This window comes from Heterostelium album (assembly GCF_000004825.1).
Source record: "Heterostelium album PN500 unplaced genomic scaffold PPL_scaffold2, whole genome shotgun sequence".
In the NCBI taxonomy this organism is placed as follows: domain Eukaryota; phylum Evosea; class Eumycetozoa; order Acytosteliales; family Acytosteliaceae; genus Heterostelium; species Heterostelium album.
The window spans coordinates 2736264-2763406 of record NW_008805064.1 but is presented as its reverse complement, the minus strand read 5'-3'; the positions used below and the strand labels follow the sequence as shown (position 1 = coordinate 2763406).

The 27143-nt window shown below is 31.1% G+C and overlaps 15 protein-coding genes across 15 annotated transcripts; 8 read left to right on the top strand and 7 right to left on the bottom strand.

Annotated features, from left to right (window-relative positions):
• Nucleotides 1–130: 130 nt before the first annotated feature.
• PPL_02372 (F-box/WD repeat-containing protein) lies at nt 131–2455 on the top strand (the record flags this gene model as incomplete). The annotated part of the gene is made up of 2 exons (XM_020573361.1): nt 131–2116; nt 2201–2455. 2 exons carry the CDS (start codon nt 131–133, stop codon nt 2453–2455), a joined length of 2241 nt encoding a protein of 746 aa, XP_020437478.1.
• Nucleotides 2456–2524: 69 nt separating this feature from the next.
• On the bottom strand, nt 2525–3637 carry PPL_02371 (uncharacterized protein; the record flags this gene model as incomplete). The annotated part of the gene is made up of 3 exons (XM_020573360.1): nt 2525–2682; nt 2907–2928; nt 3008–3637. The coding sequence occupies 3 exons, from the start codon at nt 3635–3637 to the stop codon at nt 2525–2527; spliced, it is 810 nt and encodes a 269-aa protein (XP_020437477.1).
• Nucleotides 3638–3965: 328 nt separating this feature from the next.
• Nucleotides 3966–5585, bottom strand: PPL_02370 (uncharacterized protein; the record flags this gene model as incomplete). The annotated part of the gene is made up of 3 exons (XM_020573359.1): nt 3966–4482; nt 4858–5210; nt 5541–5585. 3 exons carry the CDS (start codon nt 5583–5585, stop codon nt 3966–3968), a joined length of 915 nt encoding a protein of 304 aa, XP_020437476.1.
• A 485-nt stretch (nt 5586–6070) lies between these two features.
• On the top strand, nt 6071–7422 carry PPL_02369 (cytochrome P450 family protein; the record flags this gene model as incomplete). Its single annotated transcript, XM_020573358.1, has 3 exons — nt 6071–6078; nt 6180–7026; nt 7108–7422. 3 exons carry the CDS (start codon nt 6071–6073, stop codon nt 7420–7422), a joined length of 1170 nt encoding a protein of 389 aa, XP_020437475.1.
• A 70-nt stretch (nt 7423–7492) lies between these two features.
• Nucleotides 7493–8488, bottom strand: PPL_02368 (uncharacterized protein; the record flags this gene model as incomplete). Its single annotated transcript, XM_020573357.1, has 1 exon — nt 7493–8488. The coding sequence occupies one exon, from the start codon at nt 8486–8488 to the stop codon at nt 7493–7495; it is 996 nt and encodes a 331-aa protein (XP_020437474.1).
• Nucleotides 8489–9162: 674 nt separating this feature from the next.
• On the top strand, nt 9163–9761 carry PPL_02367 (uncharacterized protein; the record flags this gene model as incomplete). The annotated part of the gene is made up of 2 exons (XM_020573356.1): nt 9163–9320; nt 9404–9761. The coding sequence occupies 2 exons, from the start codon at nt 9163–9165 to the stop codon at nt 9759–9761; spliced, it is 516 nt and encodes a 171-aa protein (XP_020437473.1).
• A 433-nt stretch (nt 9762–10194) lies between these two features.
• PPL_02366 (uncharacterized protein) lies at nt 10195–10869 on the bottom strand (the record flags this gene model as incomplete). Its single annotated transcript, XM_020573355.1, has 3 exons — nt 10195–10199; nt 10330–10361; nt 10724–10869. 3 exons carry the CDS (start codon nt 10867–10869, stop codon nt 10195–10197), a joined length of 183 nt encoding a protein of 60 aa, XP_020437472.1.
• A 936-nt stretch (nt 10870–11805) lies between these two features.
• On the top strand, nt 11806–12468 carry PPL_02365 (uncharacterized protein; the record flags this gene model as incomplete). Its single annotated transcript, XM_020573354.1, has 2 exons — nt 11806–12313; nt 12404–12468. 2 exons carry the CDS (start codon nt 11806–11808, stop codon nt 12466–12468), a joined length of 573 nt encoding a protein of 190 aa, XP_020437471.1.
• A 63-nt stretch (nt 12469–12531) lies between these two features.
• On the bottom strand, nt 12532–15190 carry PPL_02364 (uncharacterized protein; the record flags this gene model as incomplete). The annotated part of the gene is made up of 5 exons (XM_020573353.1): nt 12532–12552; nt 12681–13660; nt 13950–14106; nt 14145–14319; nt 15117–15190. The coding sequence occupies 5 exons, from the start codon at nt 15188–15190 to the stop codon at nt 12532–12534; spliced, it is 1407 nt and encodes a 468-aa protein (XP_020437470.1).
• A 486-nt stretch (nt 15191–15676) lies between these two features.
• Nucleotides 15677–16405, top strand: PPL_02363 (uncharacterized protein; the record flags this gene model as incomplete). Its single annotated transcript, XM_020573352.1, has 2 exons — nt 15677–15746; nt 15969–16405. 2 exons carry the CDS (start codon nt 15677–15679, stop codon nt 16403–16405), a joined length of 507 nt encoding a protein of 168 aa, XP_020437469.1.
• A 171-nt stretch (nt 16406–16576) lies between these two features.
• PPL_02362 (uncharacterized protein) lies at nt 16577–17427 on the top strand (the record flags this gene model as incomplete). The annotated part of the gene is made up of 2 exons (XM_020573351.1): nt 16577–17206; nt 17281–17427. 2 exons carry the CDS (start codon nt 16577–16579, stop codon nt 17425–17427), a joined length of 777 nt encoding a protein of 258 aa, XP_020437468.1.
• Nucleotides 17428–17553: 126 nt separating this feature from the next.
• On the top strand, nt 17554–18805 carry PPL_02361 (uncharacterized protein; the record flags this gene model as incomplete). The annotated part of the gene is made up of 4 exons (XM_020573350.1): nt 17554–17744; nt 17804–17947; nt 18003–18329; nt 18388–18805. 4 exons carry the CDS (start codon nt 17554–17556, stop codon nt 18803–18805), a joined length of 1080 nt encoding a protein of 359 aa, XP_020437467.1.
• Nucleotides 18806–18956: 151 nt separating this feature from the next.
• Nucleotides 18957–21387, bottom strand: PPL_02360 (RNA-binding region RNP-1 domain-containing protein; the record flags this gene model as incomplete). The annotated part of the gene is made up of 6 exons (XM_020573349.1): nt 18957–19177; nt 19610–19681; nt 19843–20373; nt 20448–20697; nt 20797–20999; nt 21117–21387. 6 exons carry the CDS (start codon nt 21385–21387, stop codon nt 18957–18959), a joined length of 1548 nt encoding a protein of 515 aa, XP_020437466.1.
• A 1061-nt stretch (nt 21388–22448) lies between these two features.
• Nucleotides 22449–25583, top strand: gxcP (pleckstrin domain-containing protein; the record flags this gene model as incomplete). Its single annotated transcript, XM_020573348.1, has 4 exons — nt 22449–22751; nt 22823–22844; nt 22900–22995; nt 23077–25583. The coding sequence occupies 4 exons, from the start codon at nt 22449–22451 to the stop codon at nt 25581–25583; spliced, it is 2928 nt and encodes a 975-aa protein (XP_020437465.1).
• Nucleotides 25584–25774: 191 nt separating this feature from the next.
• On the bottom strand, nt 25775–27112 carry PPL_02358 (uncharacterized protein; the record flags this gene model as incomplete). The annotated part of the gene is made up of 2 exons (XM_020573347.1): nt 25775–26109; nt 27100–27112. The coding sequence occupies 2 exons, from the start codon at nt 27110–27112 to the stop codon at nt 25775–25777; spliced, it is 348 nt and encodes a 115-aa protein (XP_020437464.1).
• Between the last annotated feature and the right edge of the window lie 31 nt (nt 27113–27143).

The window sequence follows — 27143 nt, the reverse complement described above, 5'->3', positions numbered from 1 at the left end:
TTTATTTATTTATTTTTTTATTTATTTTTAATTAATAATAATAATTATAATAATATTAGATAAAAATTATTAATATTAGTTAATTTCCAAAAAAAAAAAAAATATAAATCTATTTTTCTTATAGAAATATATGGAACTTAGCCAATCAACAGCAAGGGGTGTATTGAACTACAATTGTATTGCAAATTTGGATTCAAAAATAACAACATCAACATCAAGGAAGAAAAAGAAACAGGAAATTTTTCGTAAGATTACAATGATGGCCAATCAACAACAAAGAATAGATCCATATTTCGATTGTGGCGGTGGTGGTGATATTCAAATCCACTTGAATGACAGCATAGATTCTACATCATCTTCATGCTCCTCTAGAAGTAGCAACAGCAGCAGTAGCGGATATTACAGTAACAAAAAGCATCACCATCAAAATCAACAGTCTTCGATAGGCGAATATTTTATTGGTGCAGCATCATCTGGTTCTCCGTCGTCTCTCCATCATAATCACAGCCATCATAATCATCACCATATGCACTCTTGTAACAACGCTAATGGTAGTCCACAGTGTTGCAGCAGTCAGAAATCAACACCGAGCATGATCGGTGGAAAATTCACTATGGCCGAGGAGGAGAGTTGCGAGGACAGCGACGACGACGATGACGAACCATCGTTTGTCGAGGACGACGATAGCTATCCACTGGACGGATGCGTGCAAATGGATATCGACTCTTGGTATTCCGGTGATCCTCTTGTGTCAGAGGTGCTTCGAGATATCAAAGAAACAATTGGATTTATGGAGCGTCGTGAAATGGAGTTGGAAAGTGTCGAGAAAACCATATGTACACTCAATGAAACGCGTGAAGCCATTCAGAAAGATATAAAAATGAAACGAATGTTCCTCAAACAAATACAAAAAAAGAAGGAGGAGCACATTAAAACCATTACCAATAGCTACCACTCACTTGCTCTGCGTTACAATCTCTCACAGATGGAGTCACGCTCGCTCACCTTGATTCTGCCGGAGGAAGTGATGTTGCATATTTTCAAATTCCTCTCGCCAATGGATCTGTGTAGCGGTGTCTGTAGGGTCAGTCGAAAGTGGCGTGCATTGGCATTTGATATTTCACTCTGGAGAGATATCTGTCTCCAAAGAAAGCTACTCGATGGCTCCAGTTTCTACAATCCATCACCATCATCGTCATCCTCTACTTTTTCATCTTTGACATCCTCTTCAAATTCACATTCCACCGATACCATAATGGAAAATCTTCAATCAATAAGCAATAGCAACAACAATGCCACCACAAGTATCACTAATACAATCGATTCGAATGCAAACCATGACCAACAACAACAACTACTACTACAAAAGTATAAATTCAACCAACAATCTCCACAGACATCCAGTCACACCAATCCAATTTGGGGCGAGAATTGGTATGTCGGCGAGTTCCGAAAAGATTCCAATTGGCGTCGAGGAAAGTACAGTACCACCGTCCTCAGAGGTCACAAAGAGATTGTTTGGTCACTTCTCTACGAGTCAGACACCAATAGTTTAATCAGTGGTAGTGAAGACATGACTGTCAAGGTTTGGGATTGCTCAAGAATCGGTGAGACGCACCAGTACTATGATGACCTCGATGACAGCAAGAAGAGATGTGTCAAAACACTCGGTGGTCACAAGAACGGCACAATCTGTCTGGGTAGCACACCCAATCGATTAATCAGTGGAAGTGCCGATGGAAGTGTAAAGATATGGGACCGTTTCGAGGGAACTTGTGTAGAAACCATCCAAACCCATTCCTCAGTGTGGTGTCTACAAATTGTCAATGGAACACTCATTTGTGGATGCGTCGATGGAACCATGCGCGTCTTTGATCTCAACACATCGAGCTGTCTGCGTACTATGAGAGGTCACACTGCACCAGTTCGTTGTTTACAAGCGATCAACCACAACGGACAAGAACTGGTTGTCTCTGGTTCCTACGACAAAACCATCAAAGTGTGGGATATGGATGCACGTTGCATTAACACGATCAGAGCTCACACTCACAAAATCAATTGTCTCCAATATGAAAATGGACAACTTGTCAGTGGTAGTCATGATAGTTTATTAAAAGTAAGTTAAAAAACAATATTAAATTGACCTAAAAGTCACTAACTAATAACTAATTATATTTTTTATTACCTTTTTTTTATTAAGGTATGGGATATGAATGGACAATTAATACATACATTACAGGGACATGATAATATGATTCATTGTCTTCAATTCAAAGGAAATAAATTGCTGAGTGGCTCAACCGATAGTACTATCAGACTATGGGATTTAAAGACTGGTACACATGTAAATACTATCAAAGGACAATCTGCCGTCTGTTGTCTCAAGTTCAATGATTCCAAATTAATAACTGGATATGAAGATTCAACTATTAAGATATTCGATTTTTCATTCTAATGGAAATACGATAAATAAAATCTTGATTAAAATAAATAAAACATCGTAAGATAAAAATAGTAATATATTTTATTTTGTATTTTCTTCTGGTATTATAACTGGGGGACCAATTGGATCTAAAACATAGGTTTTGTAAGTGTTGGAATCATGCCAGAATTTAGTGAACAAATCGATTGACTTATCATGTTCCCAAATTAATTCGACGATTGGGTTCCAACACACATTGACTGAAAAGTCAAATATGGTCTGAGCGAAGCTAAAATCAGGTTTTTCTTCCTTCAACCTAGACTGAGCCTTCAAAGAGATAGGTAGGCCAAAAAATATTGATATATCAAAAAGTATGCTCAAATCAATTGAACAAATATCTTGATAAATCAAATAATTTTCTCCTTGAACAAACATTTCCCCTTGGAGAAAGCTATATCCTAGCTTTTGTTTATCATAGAAATACCAATTTCCAACTCCGTTAATCTCTATATATAAATGAGCGAATAAATGGAATGGATATCTAAAACCAAATTAGATTTCTGAGATTAAAAAAACTAATCATACATACTCAAGATGACCAAGATATGCCAAACCTTTACTTGAAGATCTATGTTTTTTCTGAACACTATCTACTATGATCTCAAAGATTTTCATTCCCTCCTCTTCCAAAGATTTAAGCATGTGGAAAGTAAAGTTTCCAATTGGAGATGCCTTTTGATTACACCATACTTTTATTTTTGTAATTCTTCCTTTTTCACATAGTGTGTCATTAAAATAATAATCTGTACCTTGTTTCTTAAAATTATTGAAAATAATATTTCGATGGATACGATGGGTTCTATTTAGTGAGTCAAAGCTAATCAATTTGTTCGAAAGGTTTAATCCTGTTGATCCAAAAGTCAAAATTTCAGGGAAATTCTGAGAGATTCCATCATTTTTCATTGATTGTAGCAACCAATTTTTAATAAAATTGTTTGAACCTAAAATTCTATCTACATCTTTAGCCATAAATTGGTAGGCTAAATAAACAATGAACTTTTTCTTATTCGGACTCATGTCGCTAAGAATTTTTATTATTTGGTATCGAGCTTCAGGGGTGAGATCTCTGGTCCACATCTTAGCTAAAGCAAGAACATAATCTGAAATTAACTTGAGATTATCTACTTGAATAAATTTAGATATATTACTAAACATTTTATAAAGAAATATATTAATTATAATAAATTTTGTTTGTTGCACAGTATTTATAATAAAAATATTAAACCATTTTTTGTATTTAACTTTCAATAGAATTTATCAAAGGTTACCTAATGAGAATATTAAATTATTGGAATATATATCGACATCAAACTTGGGTCCCCATATCATTATTGAACTTTATTATGATCATTATTCTGATTATTATTTAAAATAAAATTTTATTTAAACTAATCTCAGGATTGAAAATAAAAAAAAACAATTTTCTAAAATTACAAATAGATAAAGATGTTATGATTTATTGGTATTCATCTCCACATTGATTCTAATCATCGAATTGTGAATTAACAATCTCATTCCATTCCTCTTCGGTCATTCCGATATGCTGACTTTCATCATTGATCTCTTGGAAGTCATCGGTAGTAAATACACATTCACCATAGTCGAATTCATATTTAAAAGTAGGTGTGTCGAATCGTAATTCTGTATCGTCACTACACAGAGTTGAGCATTCTTTTTTCAACAACGATTCATATTTATCGGTGAGTGTTTGATTGATACATCCATTCGGAATGATAAATAACTGATCGATTTGATTGAAACCAGTAAACCATCCTTCTTTTGTTGCTTGTTTTGCTTGCTGTTGCATTTGTGAATTATTCTTAAAAGTATAGTTCAAGTCCAACAATGCAATGCGAATTCTTCTCTTGACTTTTGGCAGTGCATTGGAATACGCTTGAACAACAATCGTTTGTAAATTACTCTCTTCTCCAAACAGATAATCTATTAGTAATTGCTGTTGTTGTCTAGTTGAGATAATCGATGTATTGATATCGAGATAGCTTATTTTCGGGTGTCGCTTAAGGTAGTCTATGAACAAATGGTGAAACTGCTCTCCTTCTCTGCTCAGGTCAGGATGCTCCGGATTGCTCTCCATGGTTATCATCAACTTGTTCAGATTGTCAAAGCTATCGAGTATCTTGATGGATTCTAGTGGTTGCCTTGCCATAAGATAAGCAAAGTTGTCGTCCAACTCCAACACTTCCAACAGAGGTCTCGGCTGCTTGGTGAACTCTTTTATCGTGTTGTAATAGGCAGTCTCAAAGTCTAAATCTTCTCCCTGATAGGCATTGAGTCGTAGTGCTTTGAGATTAGGAGGCAAAAGGACGGCATTGGTATCTTTCATTTCATAGTCCAAATGCAAATGTGTAATATACTGATTAGTATCATACGAATGATAGCTTTCTAGATCTTTAAAGTAGATATGTAGGTCTTTCGGAGAGTCCAAACACCATTCTCTCCATTGTTGGCTCGATAGCATTTGTTTAAAGTTCTCTCGATTCTTATCGCTGGCATACTTGATATTTACACCCAAGGTGTTTAGACATTTAAATCTACATAGATCTGATCGATGATGATTCTCTGCTACACAGTGCATCAACGGTTCCAACAACCTGTTCTCTGTTAACTCTACATCCAGCTGCTGTACAATAGATAGAAAATAATGATTGACCAGCGATAGCTTGGTACAATGTTTAACATCCAGTTTCCATGTATGTTTAATTATCTCCTTTTGAATAAAAAGCGGTAGGGTACTCATTATTTGGTAAACTACTTATACTAATTATAATAATATTAATCATTTTTATAGATAGGAGATATCATTGTGACATGATCGTTGGGCAAAATAATATCCAAAAAATAACAAATATCCAAAAAGAATTTTTTAACTATTTTTTTTTATTTTAATTAAACTAATTAATAATCTTTTGTGTAATAACTTTTAAAATTTCTTTGTTCAACACAGAATGATAACAAAAAAAAATAAATTTAAAATAATAATAATTAATTAATTAAAAGTCAGATTAAGTTGGTATCAACATCGACATGTTAAATCTACCTTTTTTGTTTTGATAAAATATTTATTGTCACGTGCAATAATCATAATAATTTATGTGAACAATGCAGTGTCAAAAAACAATAAAATAAATCTAATGTGTCACACACACCTCTCTACTTAAGAAAAAACAATCTTTTTTAAATCAACTAACCAATTATTAAATATTTGTTGTTACTTTAATGTAACTGTAAAAATTATTTAAAATGGTGCAATAAATCAATTTTATAACCAACTTTTGGTAATTTATTTCAATACACTATACTCTACAACTTTTAAAAAAAAGATATGTTCTTAACTATAATACTATTGTTTTTTATTATAATATTTCTTTGGATCTTAAAAGAAAAAGTATTTGTCACTATACTTTTTTAATATTTCTATCAAAATTTTAATTCTTTATTATTATTGCTATTATTATTAGGGACCAACGAATAGATTCGCACCTGGACCTTTACCACTGCCATTGATTGGTAATTTACACTTGATGAAAGGAGAACCTCATCATTTGTTTTTTAAATTATACAAGAAATATGGATCGGTTTGTCGATTTAAATTTGGATCAGTGGAAGGAGTGATTTTGACTGGACCAGAGATCATCCATGAGGCGTTCGTCAACAACAACGATGTGTTTATCAATAGGTTTATAAAGCATAGCAAGATTATATGGAGTCAAACTGAAAATATATTCTATTCAAACGAGGATTACAATCAATACATTCGCCAGATTACTCTGCTACACATCGTGCCAAACAAGTTGAAAAAGATCGAAGGCTCAATGGTCGACGAGATCAACTTGCTCTGTTCAAAGTTTGAAGAGTTTGCGAAATCCGGTGAGCCTTGTGACCCGATCAGATTAATGAAGCTGTGCTCATTCAATATTATCTTTAGATTGTTATTTAGTATTCATTATCCGTATGTAATGGAAAAGAATAGCAGTAACAATGTTATTGATTTCATTGAATCAACGTTGGGTTTGGCTGGTCAGTCGTTTGCCTCTGACTATCTTCATTTCCTTCAGCCACTGTTTGGAAGAACCAAGGCATCGCGTGATTACATCGAGTCGAATAGAAGTATTGGTCGGTTCCTAGACACTATCATCGACGAGAGACTAAAGAGTAAACATGATTACTCTGACCCAGTCGATATTTTAGACCTATATATCATTGAATACAAAGCAAATAAGATTACAAAGAATGCATTAACCTATGTATTCTTTGATTTGCTATTGGCTGCTACCGATACTTCTTCCAATACCGGTAGTGCTCTGATCAAAGTAGTTTGCAATCAACCTGAAGTACAAGAGAAATTGTATCAAGAGTTGAATACTTTTATCAAGAAAGAACCAACTCTCTCTGATAAGAATTCAACACCCTATGCAAATGCAGTAATAAGAGAGACACTTAGAAGATTCCCAGTTGTGCCTTTGGGCATACCTCATCAAGCTACCAAAGATTGTTATTTCAAAGGATATTTCATTAAAGAAGGTGTAAGTAATAATTCTTATAATAGTAGTATAACACCGAGGTTTTTATTAATTCTTTTTTTTTTGTTGTTTGTTTGTTGTTAGACACAAATTATTCAAAATATAAATGGATCAATGTTATCTGATGAATTTTGGGATGACCCAATGTCATTTAAACCAGAGAGATTCCTAGGTGAATCGAATCAAAAGAACGTATCAAGAGTGAAATCAGTTTTTGGTAGTGGTACAAGAAATTGTTTAGGAACAAGTCTTGCAGAGTATGAACTCTATCTTTGGACAGCTATCATTTTTAAGAGATTTAAATTTACTAGATTAACTGAAGAGAAAATCGATGATTCAATGACATTTGGTTTAACATCGATGCCATATCCATTTAAAGCAAAAGTAGAACTTAGATAAAACACACAATTCAAATAAAATACTTTCTTGTTTCACTATCTATAATAATATGTTTAAATCATTTTTTTATTTATTTATCTTTATTAAATTTTACATGATGATACTCTGGAATATTGATTTTATCAATTGTACAATGTTTACTACCAAGGTAATCTAATAGATCGGTATTAGATTTAGTATGCATCGAAAATGGAGACAGATTAAGGTATAATGATTTGATTGAATGGTGTTGTTTAAGGAAGATTAAAAGAGAATCATAAAACAAGTCTAAACCGTCTGAATGGATGAGTCTACCCATGCATTTGTTGTCACTAATACCTAGCTCCTTAAGATTCTCTAATCTATTGAGACGGTCAAAGAGTATGCTTACTCCATCTTCCTCAATTAGTATTTGAGGAAGTACATCGGAATGCAAATGAAATACTTGAAGCTGTTGTCTATCAACATGAAACATTCGTGAGAGTAGTTCAATGAAACCAGTACGCCTGGAGCCAAATGTCTTTACTTTGAGAGATACCAAGTTGGCAGGAAAGAGATAAGAGTCTTCGTTGAGATTGTATGTTATGTCTAGATGAGTGATATAGTCGTCCTTGATCAAGTCAAAGTTTAGGTGATAGCACTTGACAGAGAGATGAACTGTTTTAGGTTGTTCTTTGTTCCAAATCTCCCATTGACTGCTGAGAAACAATTTGTTTAGAGCATGTTCATCTTTCTCTAGAGAATCTTTGCCAACTCCAATGTGGATGCTATCCACAAATTTAAACAGACACAAGTCATCGTTAATCTTCCCATTAATTACATCGTCTTTGAAAGCAATCAAGGTTCTATTTATATAAGCTCTATTCAAACGTTGTATATTGGAAAAGAAATATTTACAAACTAATGACACTCTAAGTATATATTTGTCAGCATTTGCATGTTGATATCTATTCAATAAGATCTTTGATTTTATATTGCTACACAATATATTAATGATATGTAATAAAATAATTAGTGGAAGCTTTGGACTTTCTGTTCTTGTTGATGTTTCTGTTACTGCAGTTGTCGTTGTTGTTGTTGTTGACATCAAGTTAAAAATAAATAATCTGAGGTGAGAAGAAATATGTCATCAAAAAACTAAATTTTAAATTTTTTTTTTTACTTTTTTTTATTTTATTTTTGTCATTAAAAACAAAGATGTAGAATTTGTAAATCATTTTGAATATCAACTTTTCTTTATTAAGTAAAACGGTGTCGACCCTTCAATTCAATTTTTTGATGATCCTACAAACAATGAATTTATTCAGATTCCTAAAGATTTTAAATTCATTCTAAGAAATAGTTTTAAAAAAATAATGCATTATTGCAAAAATAAAATTCAAATAAAAATTATTTATTTATTTTTTTATACTGGTTTTTCAGAAGACCTTCACAAAATAAAAGATAATTATTTATTTTTTTATTTATAATTATAATGAGAAAAAAAGTTGATTCCTCTACCGATTTGACACTCAACCTGTTGTTTCCCAATACCAGAAATTTTTTTAAAAAAATCTTTTAGATTTAAGAAATTTGAATAGCTAGCCTCCAAAATATAAAAAAAGGAAAGATCCCTCATGAGGCTTTCTAGATATTATTATTTGAATAACAAATGAGGGAATGAAAAGACAGATAATAAATAGGCGACACTTTTGAATTATTCTATCATTCCAATATTAAATATCAATTTTTTTACACTTTTTAAAAATACATAAAATAACTATGAACAAATTATCTTTATTACTTTTGGGACTTGCCATGCTCCTTTGTGTTTCCGCAGATTCTATTCAACTTTGTGGTGTTTGTAGTAGTGGAGCTCTTTTAGGTTGCGGTTCATCAGGTCAAAAGACTTGTGTTACAATTCCTGTTGGAACATGTTAGTAAGTACTACTTTTTTATATATAAAATATTGAATTATCTAATTTTAAGAATTTTTTTTTTTACAAATTATTTTTATTTATAGTACATTCGATGATATCTGTACCGGTGCTCCAATTATAACTGCTTATTACGTTTCAAGTATATCGAATTCTATTGTCATTGGTAAAGTTTATGAGGATATGAATGATTGTTCCAATGGAATTGGAAGTACTTCCATTGCCCAACCCTGTGGAGATTGTAATGAAGGTACAACTGTATCCTGCAGCACTTCCTCTACCTCAATTTCTGGTAATATGGATACCACCTCGGTTTCTACATTGTCTTCGACCATTCTTTCTTCCACTTTTTCCACAACAGCTTTCCCACACAATTCTGGTAATATTCAAGTTGTTTCTTTTGGGTTAATTGCATTTATTTCTTTATTTGTCATTTTAATTTAAAAATTAAATAAAATTTTTAACTGACGAGGGAGACTACCCTCTAAATATAAATTTTTTAAAAAAAAATTTTTTAGAAGTGTAACAACATTTTTGGTTTTTTAAATTCTTTTTAATAAATTTTAGTTTATGAGGGAATGAAACAAAGTAAAAAAAAGGAAATATTGATTCGAACTGCTCACCAACAATCAAAAAAAAATAGATTTTTTAGTTCAATTTATATTAGAATAATAAAATTCAAATAAAAAGTAGATTGATAAACCAATAACATTTCTTGATATAATTTATTACTGATAATAAAAGTTAGTTATTAAATTATAGATGATTAAAGTTAAAACCACAAATAAATAATTATAAATTAATCAATATAACCAATATTTTAAAAATGATATTATTATTATTTATTACTGATAATAAAAGTTAGTTATTAACATTTTTATTCTATATAAAAAAATAATAGATAATTTATTAAGAGTTTAGAGAAGTTTCTTTTTAGGGATGAAAAAAACAAACTTAATACCTAAGGTTATCAGATAGAAATTTAAGAATATATCACTTCTTCATTATTTACTAGCGAATCTTCCAGTTATTGTTACTATGGGACTACAATGAAGTAATCCAGAGAATACTCCCAATCAACAAATATGATGTTCTGGAGCCAATCATCCAAGAATTTCCATTTTATATTCGAGCTCTGAATAGAAATAATAGTAACTAATAAAAATCTCTACTTTTTATTAACTTAAAATTCTTATAAATTCTTTTTTGGACTTCTATCTCAATTTACAACAAAATTTGTCTTTATTAATAGATACTATTTTGCAATAAATTATTAACAACCAATATTGATTTATTCTGTCAATGAATTCTATGAAGATAAATAATTATTTATTCAATTATACTGTGATACCTCCAAGTGACATCATTTTAAAACAAATATGGGAATGGTATTATATTTTATTTACATTGTCTTTGTTCTCTTTTTGGGTGTTGTTTTGACTTCTTGTGACGGTTCAAATTCATCATCAGTCTCTTCATTAGCCTCACTTGGTTCTTCTTCATCTTGACTGATATCCTCAAAGTCTTCACTTTTTTGATCACTCTCATCCATTAAATCTTGCTTTTTGTCTCAGCACTGACGATGAAGAGTTATGAGAGAATTTGTTCTCAAGACTTAAAGAGTTATTAAATTGGTTGTCAGCTGAATTTATCAAAAAAGGTAAGGAGAAATCTCATCGTCAGTGCTGAGACAAAATTAAAACTACAAAGAAAACCAAAGTAAAAAACAAAATTAAAAAGAATAAAGATTTTATAGAACATAAACCAAAACAAACCCCATACTCAAGAAAATCATCACCATCAAAAGATATTCAAAAGAATTTTGTTCCTACCAAAAATACACATATTCATATATAATTCTTCAACTTGGTCACCAAGAATTACTTATACCCAATTTGCATCTCCTCATGAACCATCTACTTTTAATCCTGATCAAATTCTATATTCAACTTTTCAAGATACAAATCTATCTATTCCTCCTCCACAATACTTTCCTTTTTTCGACTCATCACAGTCAAACAATCCAACAAATATATCCCCCAATGTTTTAACATCATACAACACTGATAATCCAATCTATTCTAAAACTAATATAGAACAAAATTATTTTTTGTTTCCTATTCAACAAGATCAAAATCAAAACAATTGGAATTTTAATAGAAGTCCAAATTCAAATTAATAAAATTAAATTAATATTGCGGATTACATTTCTCTTTATCAATAGATAAAATTTTTAAATTAAATTTCAGAGTGATCAAAAACAAAAAAATATCTTTTCGAAATTCTTTTAATTTGATTAAAGCTGATCAATCAGAGATCAAGTTTGTTTTCAAATAAATAAATCATAAGAAGACAATTAAATCTTCCAATAAAATGATGATTTCGTGCAGATTCTGCACTTAAGTTATGCAAGTTTATACCTTGATTACACTTTACTGTATATTAAACTTCATTTCTTTATTCATTCATCCCAACCAAAATAATAATAATGTCTAAATCACTTTTGTTATTAGTTGTATTTGTAGTAGTTAAAATTGTAATAGCTGATCCTTTTGAACAGTTCAGTAGTGCAACCGTTGCATTCTATAACTTGGCTGCCAACTCGCCAGATGCCATCTCTCAATACAAGTATCTAGACGGTGCGGTATTCTGTTGTGCTTATGGAACAACTTATTTGTCACCAAGTGCTGGTGGCTCTTACACTGGTACTAGATGGTTTATTGAAAGATACGCTGACAACCTCTATGGTATTGTAAACACAGCTGCATTCCTTCCAGGTGCTGATCAAGAAAGGAGATATCTAGCCTGTGATTACTCTACCAACAGAGTGATCCTTACATCACGTGACGTTCCAAGAGATAAAGTCTATTCATACAGCAACACCTGGTCTGTAGTCAAACACGGAGACAATGACTACTCATTCAAATGTAGACCGATTCTCGCTGAAGATGATGCCTACTTAGATGGTGCAGTATTTCCTGGTACTCCAGGTAAAGGTATGATCTTAATACGATGATCTACTAATCTAAATTTAATATTTCTTTTTAATAACTAACTAAAATCAACATTACTATTTATAAAAACAGTTTACATCTCTCCATCATATAATGGTGGTTATACAGGAACACATTGGTCTATTTCTCTTATTTAAACAAATAACCCATGGTTCTGAGAACAAAGTTTAAATTAAATAAATAATTAAATAAAAAGTTATTTATCTTCTTTGAAGCTCTTTCTACATTAAAATTTGTATCCTTTTGAATTTATTACACCAAAATAATAATTAAAGAAATCCTCGTCGTAGATGTGAGAAGCAAATATGGATATTCGTTTTGCTTTTTCTATTAGCTTTATCATCTTTACTATTTGTGCTTCTATATCGTTGTCTCTGACTGGCACCAGGAATATTTCTGCTCTCTCGATTATTCTGTCGCATTGTGGAACTGAGTCTGTATGCAGGTGAACTGTAATATCTCTTATATTGGTAGCATTGAAAAGAAAAGAATTTAATTGGAATTTTGATTCTGTGTTGGCAAAGTTGTTGGTATCCAACTCGAATTTCGATATGGTAGGATGTCTCTCGAGAAACCTCTTAAAACAACCAAAGAATTCATCGATTGATTCGTTATTGCTAAGATCGAATCTAGAGTCTACATTACCAATCAATGAGAGATCTTTGATGTTCACCAAAGATCGATCGAGGTAATTAAAGAACTTGGTGGCACCTTCATCTACGATGACATCGACAAAATTCGATCGAAGATGAAACAGCTCCATCTGTGGTCTTGGTTTTGACATAATCTTACTGATCATTCGCAAGAACAGATTTAAAGAATCGGCTTGCACAATTGGATGAGTAGTCAAGCGAAGTTCTTTGAGATTCGGTGGGAATTCGCAATACTTTGGATGCTTTACGTGTGGTACATAGTATTCGATTGTGAGGTGTGTGATGTATGGATTGCTCTGAAAGATACCGAGATTACCATCGATATGAAGATGTATTGATTTCGGATGTTGCTGATACCAATCTTGCCATTGATTGCTAGTCAGTAACTTTTGAAACAAATGAGCATCTGATTCCTCTTTATCGCATTCATCTTCATAATCCTCATACATATACTCTAATTTACAAACTATTTGCTCTGTATATTTAAATAAACATAATAACGATTTATATCTTTCTTTTAGAATATAATCGACAAACTCTACGATATTCCAACTGATATCTATTGAAATGATCAAACTTTGAATAACTTTTAAAAAACCTTTACTAACAAGAGATAACTCTAAAAATCTATTATATTGATATCTATCATCTTTTTCTTCCTCCCAAATCAATCTAACTATATAAGTAATTAATAAATATGGTAGCATGTGATTGATTTTTGAAAGATATTAAAAAAAAAAAAATGAGAATATAAAAATCATCACTTCTTGATTATTTTATTTAATTTTTGATTTAAACTTTGTTGTTGGCCGATTTCAATATGTTTAAATAAGAGCAATAGACCAATGAGTACCAGTATAACCACCTGTGAAAGATGGTGAGATATAAACTAATAGATATAAAGTTAGAATTATTAGTAAAATTGTTAAGAAAAGATGGATTATTTAAAAATTTAGCAATCATACCTCTACCTGGAGGACCTGGGAAAACTGCACCATCCAAATAGGAATCTGGTTGAGTCATAAATGGTGCTGGAATACATTTGAAGGAATAATTGTTATCAGTGTGCTTTACGACTGCCCAGTTGATGATGTGTGTCGATGACTTGGTACTTGGGATTGGCTTGGATGTAAGTACTACATTTTTGGAGTTAAAGTCACAGGCAAGATATCTGTTCTGCAAATCGGCACCTGGGAGGAAGGAAGCGGTGTTGATGATATTGTAATTGTTGTCGGAAAGTCGTTCAATAAGCCATCTTGTGCCTGAATATGATCCACCGGTGGTTGGTGACAAATAAGTGGTTCAGCACAACAAAATACTGCACCATCCAAGAATCTATAGATCTATATATGTTGGGGAATGGCACCTGGCAGAGTAGCAGCCAAATTGAAGAAGGAAACAATTTTTCCGTTCCACTCCTCAAATTGGTCGGCTTGTACAACTACAAGGGTTAAAATTTATATATAACACGTCCATGAAACTAAATTTAATTAAAATGAAACATATAGAAAAATACTCTAAAAAACAACGCGATATTTTAAGAACAGAATTGAATATCAATGTGGCAGATGGAAAACATATTTTTTTTGTTGAGAAGAAAAGAGGAGGACAAGAGTTGAGCGAGGAAACTAAAAGAAGAATTAAATCGGATTTAAAAGAAGTTGTATTTTTCTATATGTTTCATTTTAATTAAATTTAGTTTTTATATAAATTTTAATATACGATGTACAATAAAAAAAAATATTTAACATATTGTTCTCAAGTAAACTACCGTGCCAGCGTAGTGTACGACTCAAATGACCGTTACAACAATAATTTTAACTTTTTTTTGAGCTATTCTAAAATTTAAACTTTTATCCACCTCGAATTTTTGATCAATTTGTTTCAAAATTGATGTTTTTACTGGCTAAAATTATTTTCGAACCAAACTTTGAATTCAAATTAAAAAAAAAGTAGGTGGCGACGACGGAAGATCAGTTTCGCTATGTTTTGCGTTTGGGGGTTCATCTGAATTTTAACATTTAGTGATAATAATTCGAACTATTTATTAATAACTGTTTAAGTACTTGTATAAATACTTTTTTTTCAGAAATATCTACATAGAGTTAAAAGAAAGTTATTTAAGATATCACCCCATTTCAATAAAACATTCAACTAAACAGACAAAGTCGATGGTTTCCCAAATCTCTTCTTGAATACTTTTCATTGCCAACCAATAAATTCGGATCTTGGTGTCAAGATTATATTTGATAGGATTTTAGGTTATATAGTAAATCAAAATCCAAAACAAACTAGGAGTTATATTGGATTGAAATTATCGTTGATCAAATCTAAACGAGTTCGAAACTTTGTAAATTGAATATCACTTTAAAGTTATAGAGAAATAAATTATTCACTTCCAGGATTCAAATGAACAAATTTATCTAATTAATTTTTAAAATGTTAAAAAAAAAAAATGAATTAAAACAATTTAATAATTTAAATAGTTCATCCACTCTACCAATTTATATGTCACTTTACTATAAATTAAAAATGTAAAATGTCCAATAATAAGTGGGCACATCAAAGTTTGTGGAGATAACCACCCTTAATTTTTTAACTTTTTTTTACTTTTGTTTAATTTTAATTGTTACTCTTGTTACAACTATTTTTTTAATTGTTTGTAAATATTATTAATTATCTCTATTGAAAAATGATGAATGAAGAAGAACCTGTAATTGCCTGTTTGGTTCATCCAAAGATGGTTGCCCAAGATCTTGTTGGTGTGTTGGGTCCTCTTTCTTTCGTGACAAAGACCGCCTCCAAAAGACATTTAGTGTGGAAGTCAACTGATCCCATTCAGTTGGATCTGATGACGATCATTCCAACTGACAGCTTTGACAGTTGTCCGAGCCAAGTCGATATCCTTGTGATTGCTGGTGGGCTCGAAGGAACTCTCATGTGCATGAAGGACAACCAGGTACTCAACTGGATCAGGAAATTAGCAGAGAATGCACGTTTTGTTGTTTCGGTCTGTACTGGAAGTCTGTTGTTAGCAGCCACCGGTCTCTTGGTAGGCAAGAAAGCTTCAACTCATTGGTCACTCCGTGTCACCAATGTGCTTGATTTACTCGAAGTCAAAGTTCAAAACAAGAGAATCACATTGGACGGCAAATACCTTACTTGCGCCGGTGTAACTTCGGGAATTGACTTGGGATTAACCATTGTCTCATTGTGGGCAGAGACCGAGAAAGAAGGTGTAACAAATGGTGAGTACGCCACATTGGTTTATGAATACCAGCCAGAGCCACCATTCAAAACCGGTACACCAGATGATGCTCCACAAGCACTCTCTGAAAAATTCCTTGATCTACGTAAAGCCTTAATTGATGATTGTATAGAAGTCGCAAGAGAAATAAGGAACAATTGGCCAAGAGAATAATCATTTTCCTTGTAAACATTGATGATCAATCACCAAAAAAAATTAATTAAAAATTTAAATCTGTCAAAAAAAAAAAAAAAAAAAAAATAGTCCTTTGCAAAATGTAACAAAAATGATTTTGATTTAATTTAACTTGTTTCGAGATATATATTTATTATTACTATTTTTAGAATGCAATCATCATTATCAACATTAAATATATCAAAGTTGATATCAACAGGATTACCATCATTACTATTAGCATCGTCTGCACTGTACATTGGTTATAGTCTATATCAAAGAAAGCAGACAGATGATAACCTTAAAAAGAATATCTATATTGAACCAATCATTGATTCATTACTAGATCATTTTAAACAACAGCAACAACAACAACAACAACCAATAGATAATAATAATACAATCGATATTATTCTAATACATGATAATGAAATTGATAATGAATTGATAGATGAAATAGCACAAAAGTTGTATAAATCATTTACTGCAAGTGGAAGCAATGTATATAGAGAGTGGTTGAATAGAATGAATAAGACAGTCAGTGTTTTCAGTATAACAAAAGAGGAGTTCGTGCACTACAACCAATACAATGCAAACAGAACATCTATAACAGCAATCGTCAACATAGAGAGTAGCTACCCAACATCAATTACAACACAACTCTCACTGTGTTCGAAATCTGCTAAACTACTGCTGTTAAATCATCCTTTTATTACTATATTTAATCATAAGATTTCAACATCCGACAACAAAAACACCAGCACAACAAACAACAATACCGATATTGAATTACCACTAAATGTATGTTATTAGCATTATTTAAAATAACAATAACAATGATAATCTAACTAATTTACCACACCTCCTATTCATAGACATCGGAAATACAGACTATCTATAATTTATCTGGTTTCAGCAATGTAAAAATAACACAATTTGTAAATGGTCATCCGATGACCTTATTAACTTCGACATCACCCAATTGGAAAGTTGGTGTATCCGATACAATTAAATTATCTTGAATTAAATAAATTAAAAGATATTCTTTAAAATAAAGATAATGATACTTTATTTTTTATTTTTATTTACTTTTTAATATTGTTGTTGTTTTATTTCTGTTTAATACTTATATTGCTGTTTTATAAAAAATGAATATCGTTAAAGATAATTTAATATTGAGAGAGATGAGAGTACAAACAAAAGAATTTGAACACAGATTAAATGATATCGATAGAGTTTATTATAAAACAAATTCAAAAGTTGGATCGATTGAGCAAAGAGTACAAGATCTGTATCAGAGAATCATAGAGAATGATAAAAGATTGAATGAGATTAAAAAGTTAGTTTTCTTATGACTAATACTACAAGATTTCTAACATGTTGTTATTGTAAAACTAGTAAATCTAATGATTTAAATATAGAAATTGATATTTCCAATGCAATAATGGAACACAAAGAGTATTATTTGAATAATTTAAATACACTCTACATAGCTACCAAAGAAACAATTGAAAAGGTTACCAAAGAAAGAGACAGACTTGCGTAAGTTATATTAATAGGTGTTTAAAACTAAACAATATTAATCAAATAATGAAAGTAACGATTTCTTAATAAAGAATGATGAATTTAATAAATGGCAAGATGAACACTCAAACTATGATGCAATTAGAGAGATTAAAGTTAAAGAGGAGATCGAGTTGGATGAGTTGAAACTAATTAATTTACAAATGGAATCAAAGATGAATCAAACAAGAACTACACAACAGAAATCAAAGGAACTCGATATGGAGATCAAGAAATGGAAGGAAATCGTAGAAGACAATGAGTACAAATTGAATAGTAGATACGAACAGAGTGAGTCTTTGATTAAAGAGATAAATGATACTACTGAACAGATAAATACATTACAAAATGAAATAGAATCGTAAGTTTATTATTATTTTTAATAATTTTAACTAATAATATTAAATGATAAATACAAGTATTCAAAAAAAGATTGAAGAGCATCAAATGCAACAACAGCAACAGCAACTACTACAACAGCAACCAAAGAAGAGAAATCAAAAGATGTTACCACTTCACAACAATCAAGTACAAAGTCTGAAATCCTCTGTTAAGAATAATAATAATAACAACAACACAACAAACATCAATGCAACCATTCTTAATAAAGCTCATCTCCAACAAACACAACAACAGCAACACCAACATCAACAACAACCAAGTTCTAATAATGTTACAAAGATGGCCAATGTCACTACGAGTTGGAATAAACAATCATTTCTGTCTGGACAACATAATTTCCTTGTTCCAATTCAACACCACCAACAACAAAACCACATCAATGATATCACAACAAACAAGATAAATTCAAAATCAGTATTACTATCCAAGAAATAGAATGAATTAACTAAAAAAAAAAAAAGAAAAAAAGAAAAATAATAATAAAGAATTGTACAAAGATAATTGAAAAACATTAGTAGTTAAAAAAATAAAGCAAATAAATAATAATAAATAGATGAAACCGCGCAATTCACAAAAACAAAAAAGACTAACAAACTAACAATAATGCAATTTGCTTTCTTTCTTTTGATTTCGTTTGTTTGAATTCTAAAAACAATAACATTAGATCTTTATATGATGAAATAATATTAACAGGTTGAGAAACAACAATTGAATAAATATAAAGAATAGATATTAATTTAATACAATGATTTGTTTCTTGACTACTACTACTACTAAGATGAGACGAGACGAGACGACCACGATTTACTATACTTTGGAGGATACAATTTCATCATAACCATGATTGATTGTTTTGTTTTGTTTTGTTTTGGTTTTGATTATTTTTTTTTTTGTTTTGTTTTGAATGTTTATAATAGATATAGAGAAAATTTTGATATAATGTTGTTTTGAAATAAGTTAATTCTTTTACAAGAATGCCGATGATGATGGTGGTGATGTCATTATAAAATGATAGAGTATTAAATATTACAATAAATATTGATGAGATGTGAATGATAATGATGATGACGAGTATGTATGAGACTAATAGCGGATGATGTTACACTGACAACTACGATCATGTTATGAAAACAACAATTATAATGAACAAAAGGATGATGGTTATCGACACCACATTAATAAATTAATATGGGTTTGAACCATGATTGGAATTCTTCAGTGCAACTTTGAGCTGCTTGCCATTCATGGTTGTACCATTGAGATTGGCAATGGCTGAATTTGCAGCGATCGAATTATCGTAACTAACAAAACCTATATATTTATGGATCGAGAATATTAAGTAATATAAAGTAAGTAAATAACTTCAAAATTGATGTATCAATGTGTGCAATTAATTCTTATGCTCCCGAGATAATTGATTGAGAACTAGATGTTGTTGTTTTTTTTTGTTTTGTTTTGTTTTCAATTCTTACCGAAACCTTTGCTTAAACCTGTGGATTTGTCGGTGTAGACCTTCGAGCTGACGACATGACCGTATGGGCTGAAGAGATTGAACATGTCGGAATCGTTGTAGTAGTTTGGAATGTTGTAGACAAAGAGGTTCGATCCGGCTGGTCCCGATTGTTGTTGTTGCTTACCTCTCATTCTACCACCGCTGGAACCAGATGCCGATCCCGGGCTGCCAGACATTCCGGCACCGCCACCTCCGTACATATTGTTCATGATACCGCCACCATTGTTGTTTTGTCCACGTCCATTGTTGTACGATGGTTGGAATCCACCCATTCCGTTATTGTTTATATTTCTGTTGGCACCGGCAGTACCAGCAACACCTGGTTTCATACCCATGTTCATCATTCCTCCCATTGAATTCATACCCATTCCGTTCATACCCATCATTCCAACACCGGCACCACCCATTGGATCGAATGACTGTGAATAGAGATCATAGATACCATCACCCAACATTGGTGGTGTACCTAATAAAGAAGGTGAAGGTGTATCTATAGAAATTATATTAGTTAACAATGAATATATATATATACTAACAAAAACTAATTAATTAGTCTATACTTACTGGGCATAAAGTTAAAGTTTGGAATATTTGGATTTATATTGTATGGACTCATAAACATTGGTTGGTTGTTCATCTTTGGTACATTCATCTGATGTTGTTGCTGTTGTTGTGACTGGTTGTGTGAAGATTGGTTAGATCTCATATTATTATTATTATTATTACCACCACCTTGGAGTTGTTGCATTTTTTGTTTCTTCTTTTTATCTTTTTCGGTATCTGCAAACTTTACAACCAAGTTGTTTGGACTTGGCTATAATATAATAATATTATGTAAAAAAATAAGTAAGTAGAATAAAGTTAATAACTATTAAATTTGATAATATATTGTATAATATAAACTTTAACATACAGGTAAATTGATACCGTTCAATGCAGATATAGCACTGAGACAACTCTCTCTATTTTGGAATCTAATGAAACCACAACCTTTGCTCTCATTGTTGTTTCCTCTCAACAGGCAGATATCTTCGACCTCTCCGTAGTCGGCAAACAATGTCTTGATGTCATCCTCTTGGTAAGTACGTGGTAACATTCCGACAAATAATTTTGTTGCTATCATTATAAATAAAAAAAAAAAAGTTATTAATAAAAAAGAGAATTAAAAATAAAAAAAAAAAAAAAAAAAGTAATATACTATTTTAATTAAAGATTAAAGATATATATACTTACATTGTTTCTCTTGTTCACTATCAGCATATTTAACTTGTAAACTGTTTGATACACCTGGGAACTTCTTGCTGCTGTGAAGTGTTTGAATTGCCTTCTCGGCATCGTCTTTGCTGGAGAGAGTAACGAATGCACAACCTTGTGGTTCGTTCGTCTGTTTGTTACGAATGACAGATATCTCTTGAATACTGCCTTCATAATCAGCAAACATTGATTTTAGATTGTCTTCATTGAATGACTTTGGGATTTGACCAACAAATAATTTAATTGACATTTTATTTTAATTAATTTTCTTTTTTATATAAACTACTATTATTATTTTACAATCTTTCTTTTTCTTTTCTATTTATTTACTTATATCGTGTTGTGTTGTGGTAATATAATATATCAACTTTAATATATATATATATATAATATCTAACAAATTTAAATTGACAATAATTAGATAAAATAAAATTACTTAATAATTTTTTAGCAGTTATTTTTTTTTTTTGCTTTTTTTTTTCAAAAAAATTTCATTTTTTTTTTTTTCAAATTTTTGCTTGTTCAATTCAAAAAAATAAGAGCAAACTTTATTAACAAAGATAATTACAACAGACTTGGCAATAGAAATAATATTTATTAGACAAAGTTATTGATTATTTTTATTAAAATCTTTGATTAATATTTTTTATAAAATTATTCAAATTTATATCATTTTCTTTATGAATAATTTTAGTTTCACTTCCACTTTACCTTATAAATAAAATAAATTAATAACAAATATATATTTTAGTTATAAAATTACCATATATCTTTATAAATCTAAAAATACGATATTGATTGAATCAATTCTTTGAATAATTTCGTCGAAGGTTTTTCTCGGTTGATGTAAAATAATTTTTGTTTTTTTCATGTTTTTTTTTAAACTCTTTTAAGTATCACAAAATCTTTGAAATAAAATGATCACCTATTTTGTTTTAAAACGGTGCACCCCTACCTCAATTGATTACCATTATTTTAGATTTTTAATAATAGTTTAAAACTAAACACAATATTAATTTTAATTAAATTTTTAAAAAAACACACAACAAAATTTGATCAGTTTATCAATCAACAAAACTCATCTGCACCTCCCTGCCAACCCAATCAATAGATAAATATAGAATTTTAAATAAGTCTATTTCCTCTTTATTTTATTTTTTCCTATCCCTAAAAACTATTTATTTATTTATTACAACTGTATTATTATTTATTATATTATTTATTATTTGTTATTCAAGGATAGGAATAGTTAAATAGTAGGTTATATTATTTATCTATTAGTGGATTAACACCAAAAAAAAAAAAAAAAGGATGGAGATGCAAACAATCTCACTGTCATCGTTAGACAATAATAACAATAATGTCAATGATGATCAGATGAGTAGTACAAGTAGCCATAGAAATCTCAGATTCACACACTCACACTCACAACAGAGTATGGATATATCAATGTCAGAGATGACACCAAGAAACAACCATGTCTCCGATAGTAAGATAGGTGGTAGCACTCACTCTTCGACTTCACCAAAAAAGAAACTTCACATCAAGAGTCCACACATCCACCTTCCTCATATTCATATGCCACATCTACCTTCGATGCATGATATTAAAAGGGTATTTATATTTATCTAAAGCTCACTTTAATTTAAATATTTATATTAATTAATATATTAACAAAAATATAGACAAGAGTATTTCGTGGTCGTGGTCTGAAAAAGTTGAGAATGCAGGACCAAAAAGAAAAGACAAAGAAGAAAGTCAGTCGATTATCAACGTAGAAAGAAAGTAAACTCTTTCTTAAACACAAAATTAGTATTAATCATATTAATGGTGGCATCGATATTTATGGTTTTCATTGGTAAGTTGATTGTTCACAATATGTTTTTTTGGTTTTCATTGAAAATTCAACTTTCTGACACTCTTCTTTTACAATTAATAGACGATATATTGGTAGCTTCGGGAGCACCAAATAACGATGCATCTTACACCACTGTTTCAATCCTCAAGATTATTGTATTTCTAATATTTTTAACCGATTTAATTCTGAATATATTTGCACAACGACTCCACTATGTAATATCATTCTTTTTCATTATGGATATCATATCGATTGTTTCGTTGGTGCCAGACATTGTCGCATTCATCTTTGGCATCTCGAGTATCACAGCTATCAACTCACTGTCACTGAGTAGAACGGCGCGTGTTGCTCGTATAGCATCACGTCTCTCTCGTATCGGGCGTATCATCAATTTCTTTTATTTGTTCAACTCGTCCGGTGCCAAGAGAAAGGCAGAGGTGCAGGAGCGTGACGAACGTCTTCTGAACATGCCTGTGCAGCCATCTTCAGTTGGACGCAAGCTACTCTCAAAAACATCGAATACCATCATTGTCATGGTACTCCTAGTGGTACTCATCACAACACTTACCAATCCAGTGGGCGACGACGAAGACGACCAACAATCCATGTTGAATCTTGTGATGCTGAATGCCAATTCCAATGGATTGTTCAGTTCCAGTTTCAATAGCACCGTTGAGCATCTCCTCCAATCACGTAATGACATTCTCTTCCTGGAGATAGATAGCCAGACAGTCTATAAATCCGGTATTGACACAACCGATTGGTACCACGGATACATCCTAAAGACAACGGCTGACAGTGACAAGAGTGAACTGTGGATAAACAATAAGCATAACGAACAAGTTTCAGCTGCTCTTGGTTTGACATTGACAGTTTGTATCATTATTATCTTGTGTGTTGGAACGGTATTTCTCTCGGGACACTTCCAATATATGGTGATTAAACCGATTGAACGTATGATTTCGCTCATTAAGAAAATCAGTTCGATGGATAGACACGACAGTGACTACGAATCCGACGACTTTTCTGACGCCCACAGCGGTGCAGAGGGAAATACCAGTGATGGCGAGAGTGGTGTCGACAAATTCGATTCAGATTTTGACTCTATGGATACACTGAGCGGTTTCGACGATGAAATAGAAACTCATTTCATTGAGGAGATGTTGTCCGACCATCTCGGACGTAATCTCGAGTTGGCCAAACAACAAAAGAGTGTCGTGGATTCACATCAGCAATTGAATCTGGGAATTCATGCTATTGGTGCATCGATTGCTGCATTCTTGCAACGTAAGCGATTCATCGATGAACATAAACAAGCAATTCGTAGATCGAGAATTGTCAAGGAATTGATGACAACCGAACAGACCTATGTAAACTCATTGGGTGTATCGATCGAAGGTTATCTAATGCCACTGAGATTATCTAATATCATCAGTGTCGAACAATGTAACAACCTATTCTCAAACATTGAAGTATTACACCAGTATCATAAGGAGTTCCTTGAGAAGCTAGAGTCGCGTGTCAACGGTTGGCATACCAACCAATCGATCTCCGATGTATTCTCATACTTGGAGTCGGCAGCAGTAGATATCTATACAACCTATATCAACAATTACAACAATGTAGTTCCTACACTCGATGAGATTAGAAAGGATGAAAAGACATCAGAGTTCCTTCTGGACAGTCGTGACAAACATTGTAAGGGAATCGAAATAACTGGATATCTTATCATGCCAATTCAGAGAATGCCACGTTATGTCTTGCTACTGGAAGATCTACTCAAGCATACTCCGCAGCAACACTTTGAGTATGAGCCAATCACCAACGCAGTCAAAACACTCAAGAAAGCAACGGTTGTTCTCAACGAACGTAAGCGTGAACACGAGAACAAGCACGCCATTCAAGACATCTACATGAAACTATCACCACCGGTGCCAGACATATTGGTACCGGGCAACAGTGTCATCAAGCAATCCAAGTTGAAACAAGACGGTGAGAAGTACTACTTCATTCTCTTGAACAGTGGACTGCTCAAGACCGTCAAGGATTCCAGTGAATTGATAGTGAAGGGATACTTCCCGATCAAAGAGATCACCGCTACCTCCATTCAGGATTGTTCATCGATAAAGATTGTCAATGCATTCCAAATCAAGTTGGACGACCAATTGATGTTGTTGTTTGCCAAGACACCAGAGTTGAGACAAGAGTGGTTGGAAGGAATCTCGCAGTACACTCGTGTAATGACAGCACGTACCAAATCGATTGCACTCATCAATCATGGCAAGAGAACATCACTACATGGTAGCAGCTCATCGAATCGATCACCGAGTGTCAGTCATGGCACTAGATTGAGTGTAACTGGATCACAACAACGACTCAGCTCCTCCAACCTTGGTCTTACAACACCAACACCACTCAACCAATCAAGTGTATCAAATCTTTCATCCTACAGTCAATCTTCATCAAATTTAAATGTTACAGTAAACAACAACAACAACAACAATAATAATAATAATAATAACAATAATAATAATTCAAGTTCAGGTAGTAATTTAAGTATACCATCTATATCAATAAAGAAAGATTAGATTATTTCTTTATAAAGATATGTATTTGTATACTATTGATATATATATACAATATTTATTAATTAGAATAACAGAACAGATCTGTAAAGTATAATAATAAAACAAAATAAAAATTGACAATTTCCGATTATTTAATTTAAAAAAATGGTTTATAAAGATATATATAATCTTTATTATTATACAAATATTATTTATTTAAATGGTCTAAATATAATTATTCTATATTTGTGATATAGATTATCATAGTAAACCTTTACATATACATCTTCAATTGTCTTTGAATCGTCTTCTGAAGCAATCTCTAATCTCTCGACCGGTGTTTCATCGAACCAATTATCATCTATCGAGAGTTGCGCGGATTCAAATAGAAATCCTTCTCTAAGATGCTCTTTACTTTCAATGTTATAGTAGAATGCATAACCTTGTATTACACCGGCTTCAATATTTGTATCTTTCGGATATAGTTTGACGATGTAGAATGTTTGAAAATCGAATGTGTCTTCCTCTTGACAATGACTCACTCCAACTGAAAACAATAATAATATAATAAAAATTAAAAATACATCTATCGACTTATTACTAAAACTACTAAAATTGTTCTTTATTTTTATCATTGTTATTTTTTTTATTCAATTTTATTAAATTAAATCTATCTATCTATTTATCTATTTATCTATTTATCTTTGGCTATCTATTCTATTTATATTAATTTTTAAGGAGAATTTGATATAAATTTTAATTTTAATTATAAAAAATACAAGTAAATATAATAAATAATATTAATAGTAATAAAGTACTCTTGTTTTCTTAATTAATTAATAAATTAAAAAGTAAAAGAGAATGTTATCAATAACAAATAAATAATTGATTAATTGCAGAAAATAGTTAATAAAAAATATTTGAATCAAAGTAAATCTTATAAGATATATTATTAATTAAACATTTATCGAATGATTTGATTGATTATAATAATGCAGATTGGTGATATATATAGAATTATATGAAGTATTCATCTACATTTATAAAGTAATCCAACAATCTTGATGAAAAATAAAAATATCATAATTACCTTTGGTAACTAAACAAAAACATTAAACACCACCAAAATCATTGGATAGTCAATCCGTCGTTATCAAAAATATTTATTATACAAAATCTTTTTATAATCCAAAGTAAATAATTAAAAAAATAGATAAATAAACACAAAATTGTGACAATAAATTCTTTTGAAAAAAAAAAATAAAAATTAATATTTAAATTTATATTTATTATTGCTATGATCATTTAGTAACAAACTTGGTTAAGTTTCATTTGATAATCCTAATTTTATTTTTCTTTCTTTGGATAATTTCTAAACAAGATCTTTTTTTATCTATATTTGGATAAAATGGTTCAATTTGTGTATAATTTAGTGGGAATGAATTTTTATGTTGTGTTTTTTCCCTAAAATAAATGTGGAATATCTCATTAAATAAAAAAATGAACATAAACAAAATAAAAAAATCAAAACAATTACTTTGTTTATTCATTGTTGTATTTCAGTAAAAGTATTTTTATAAT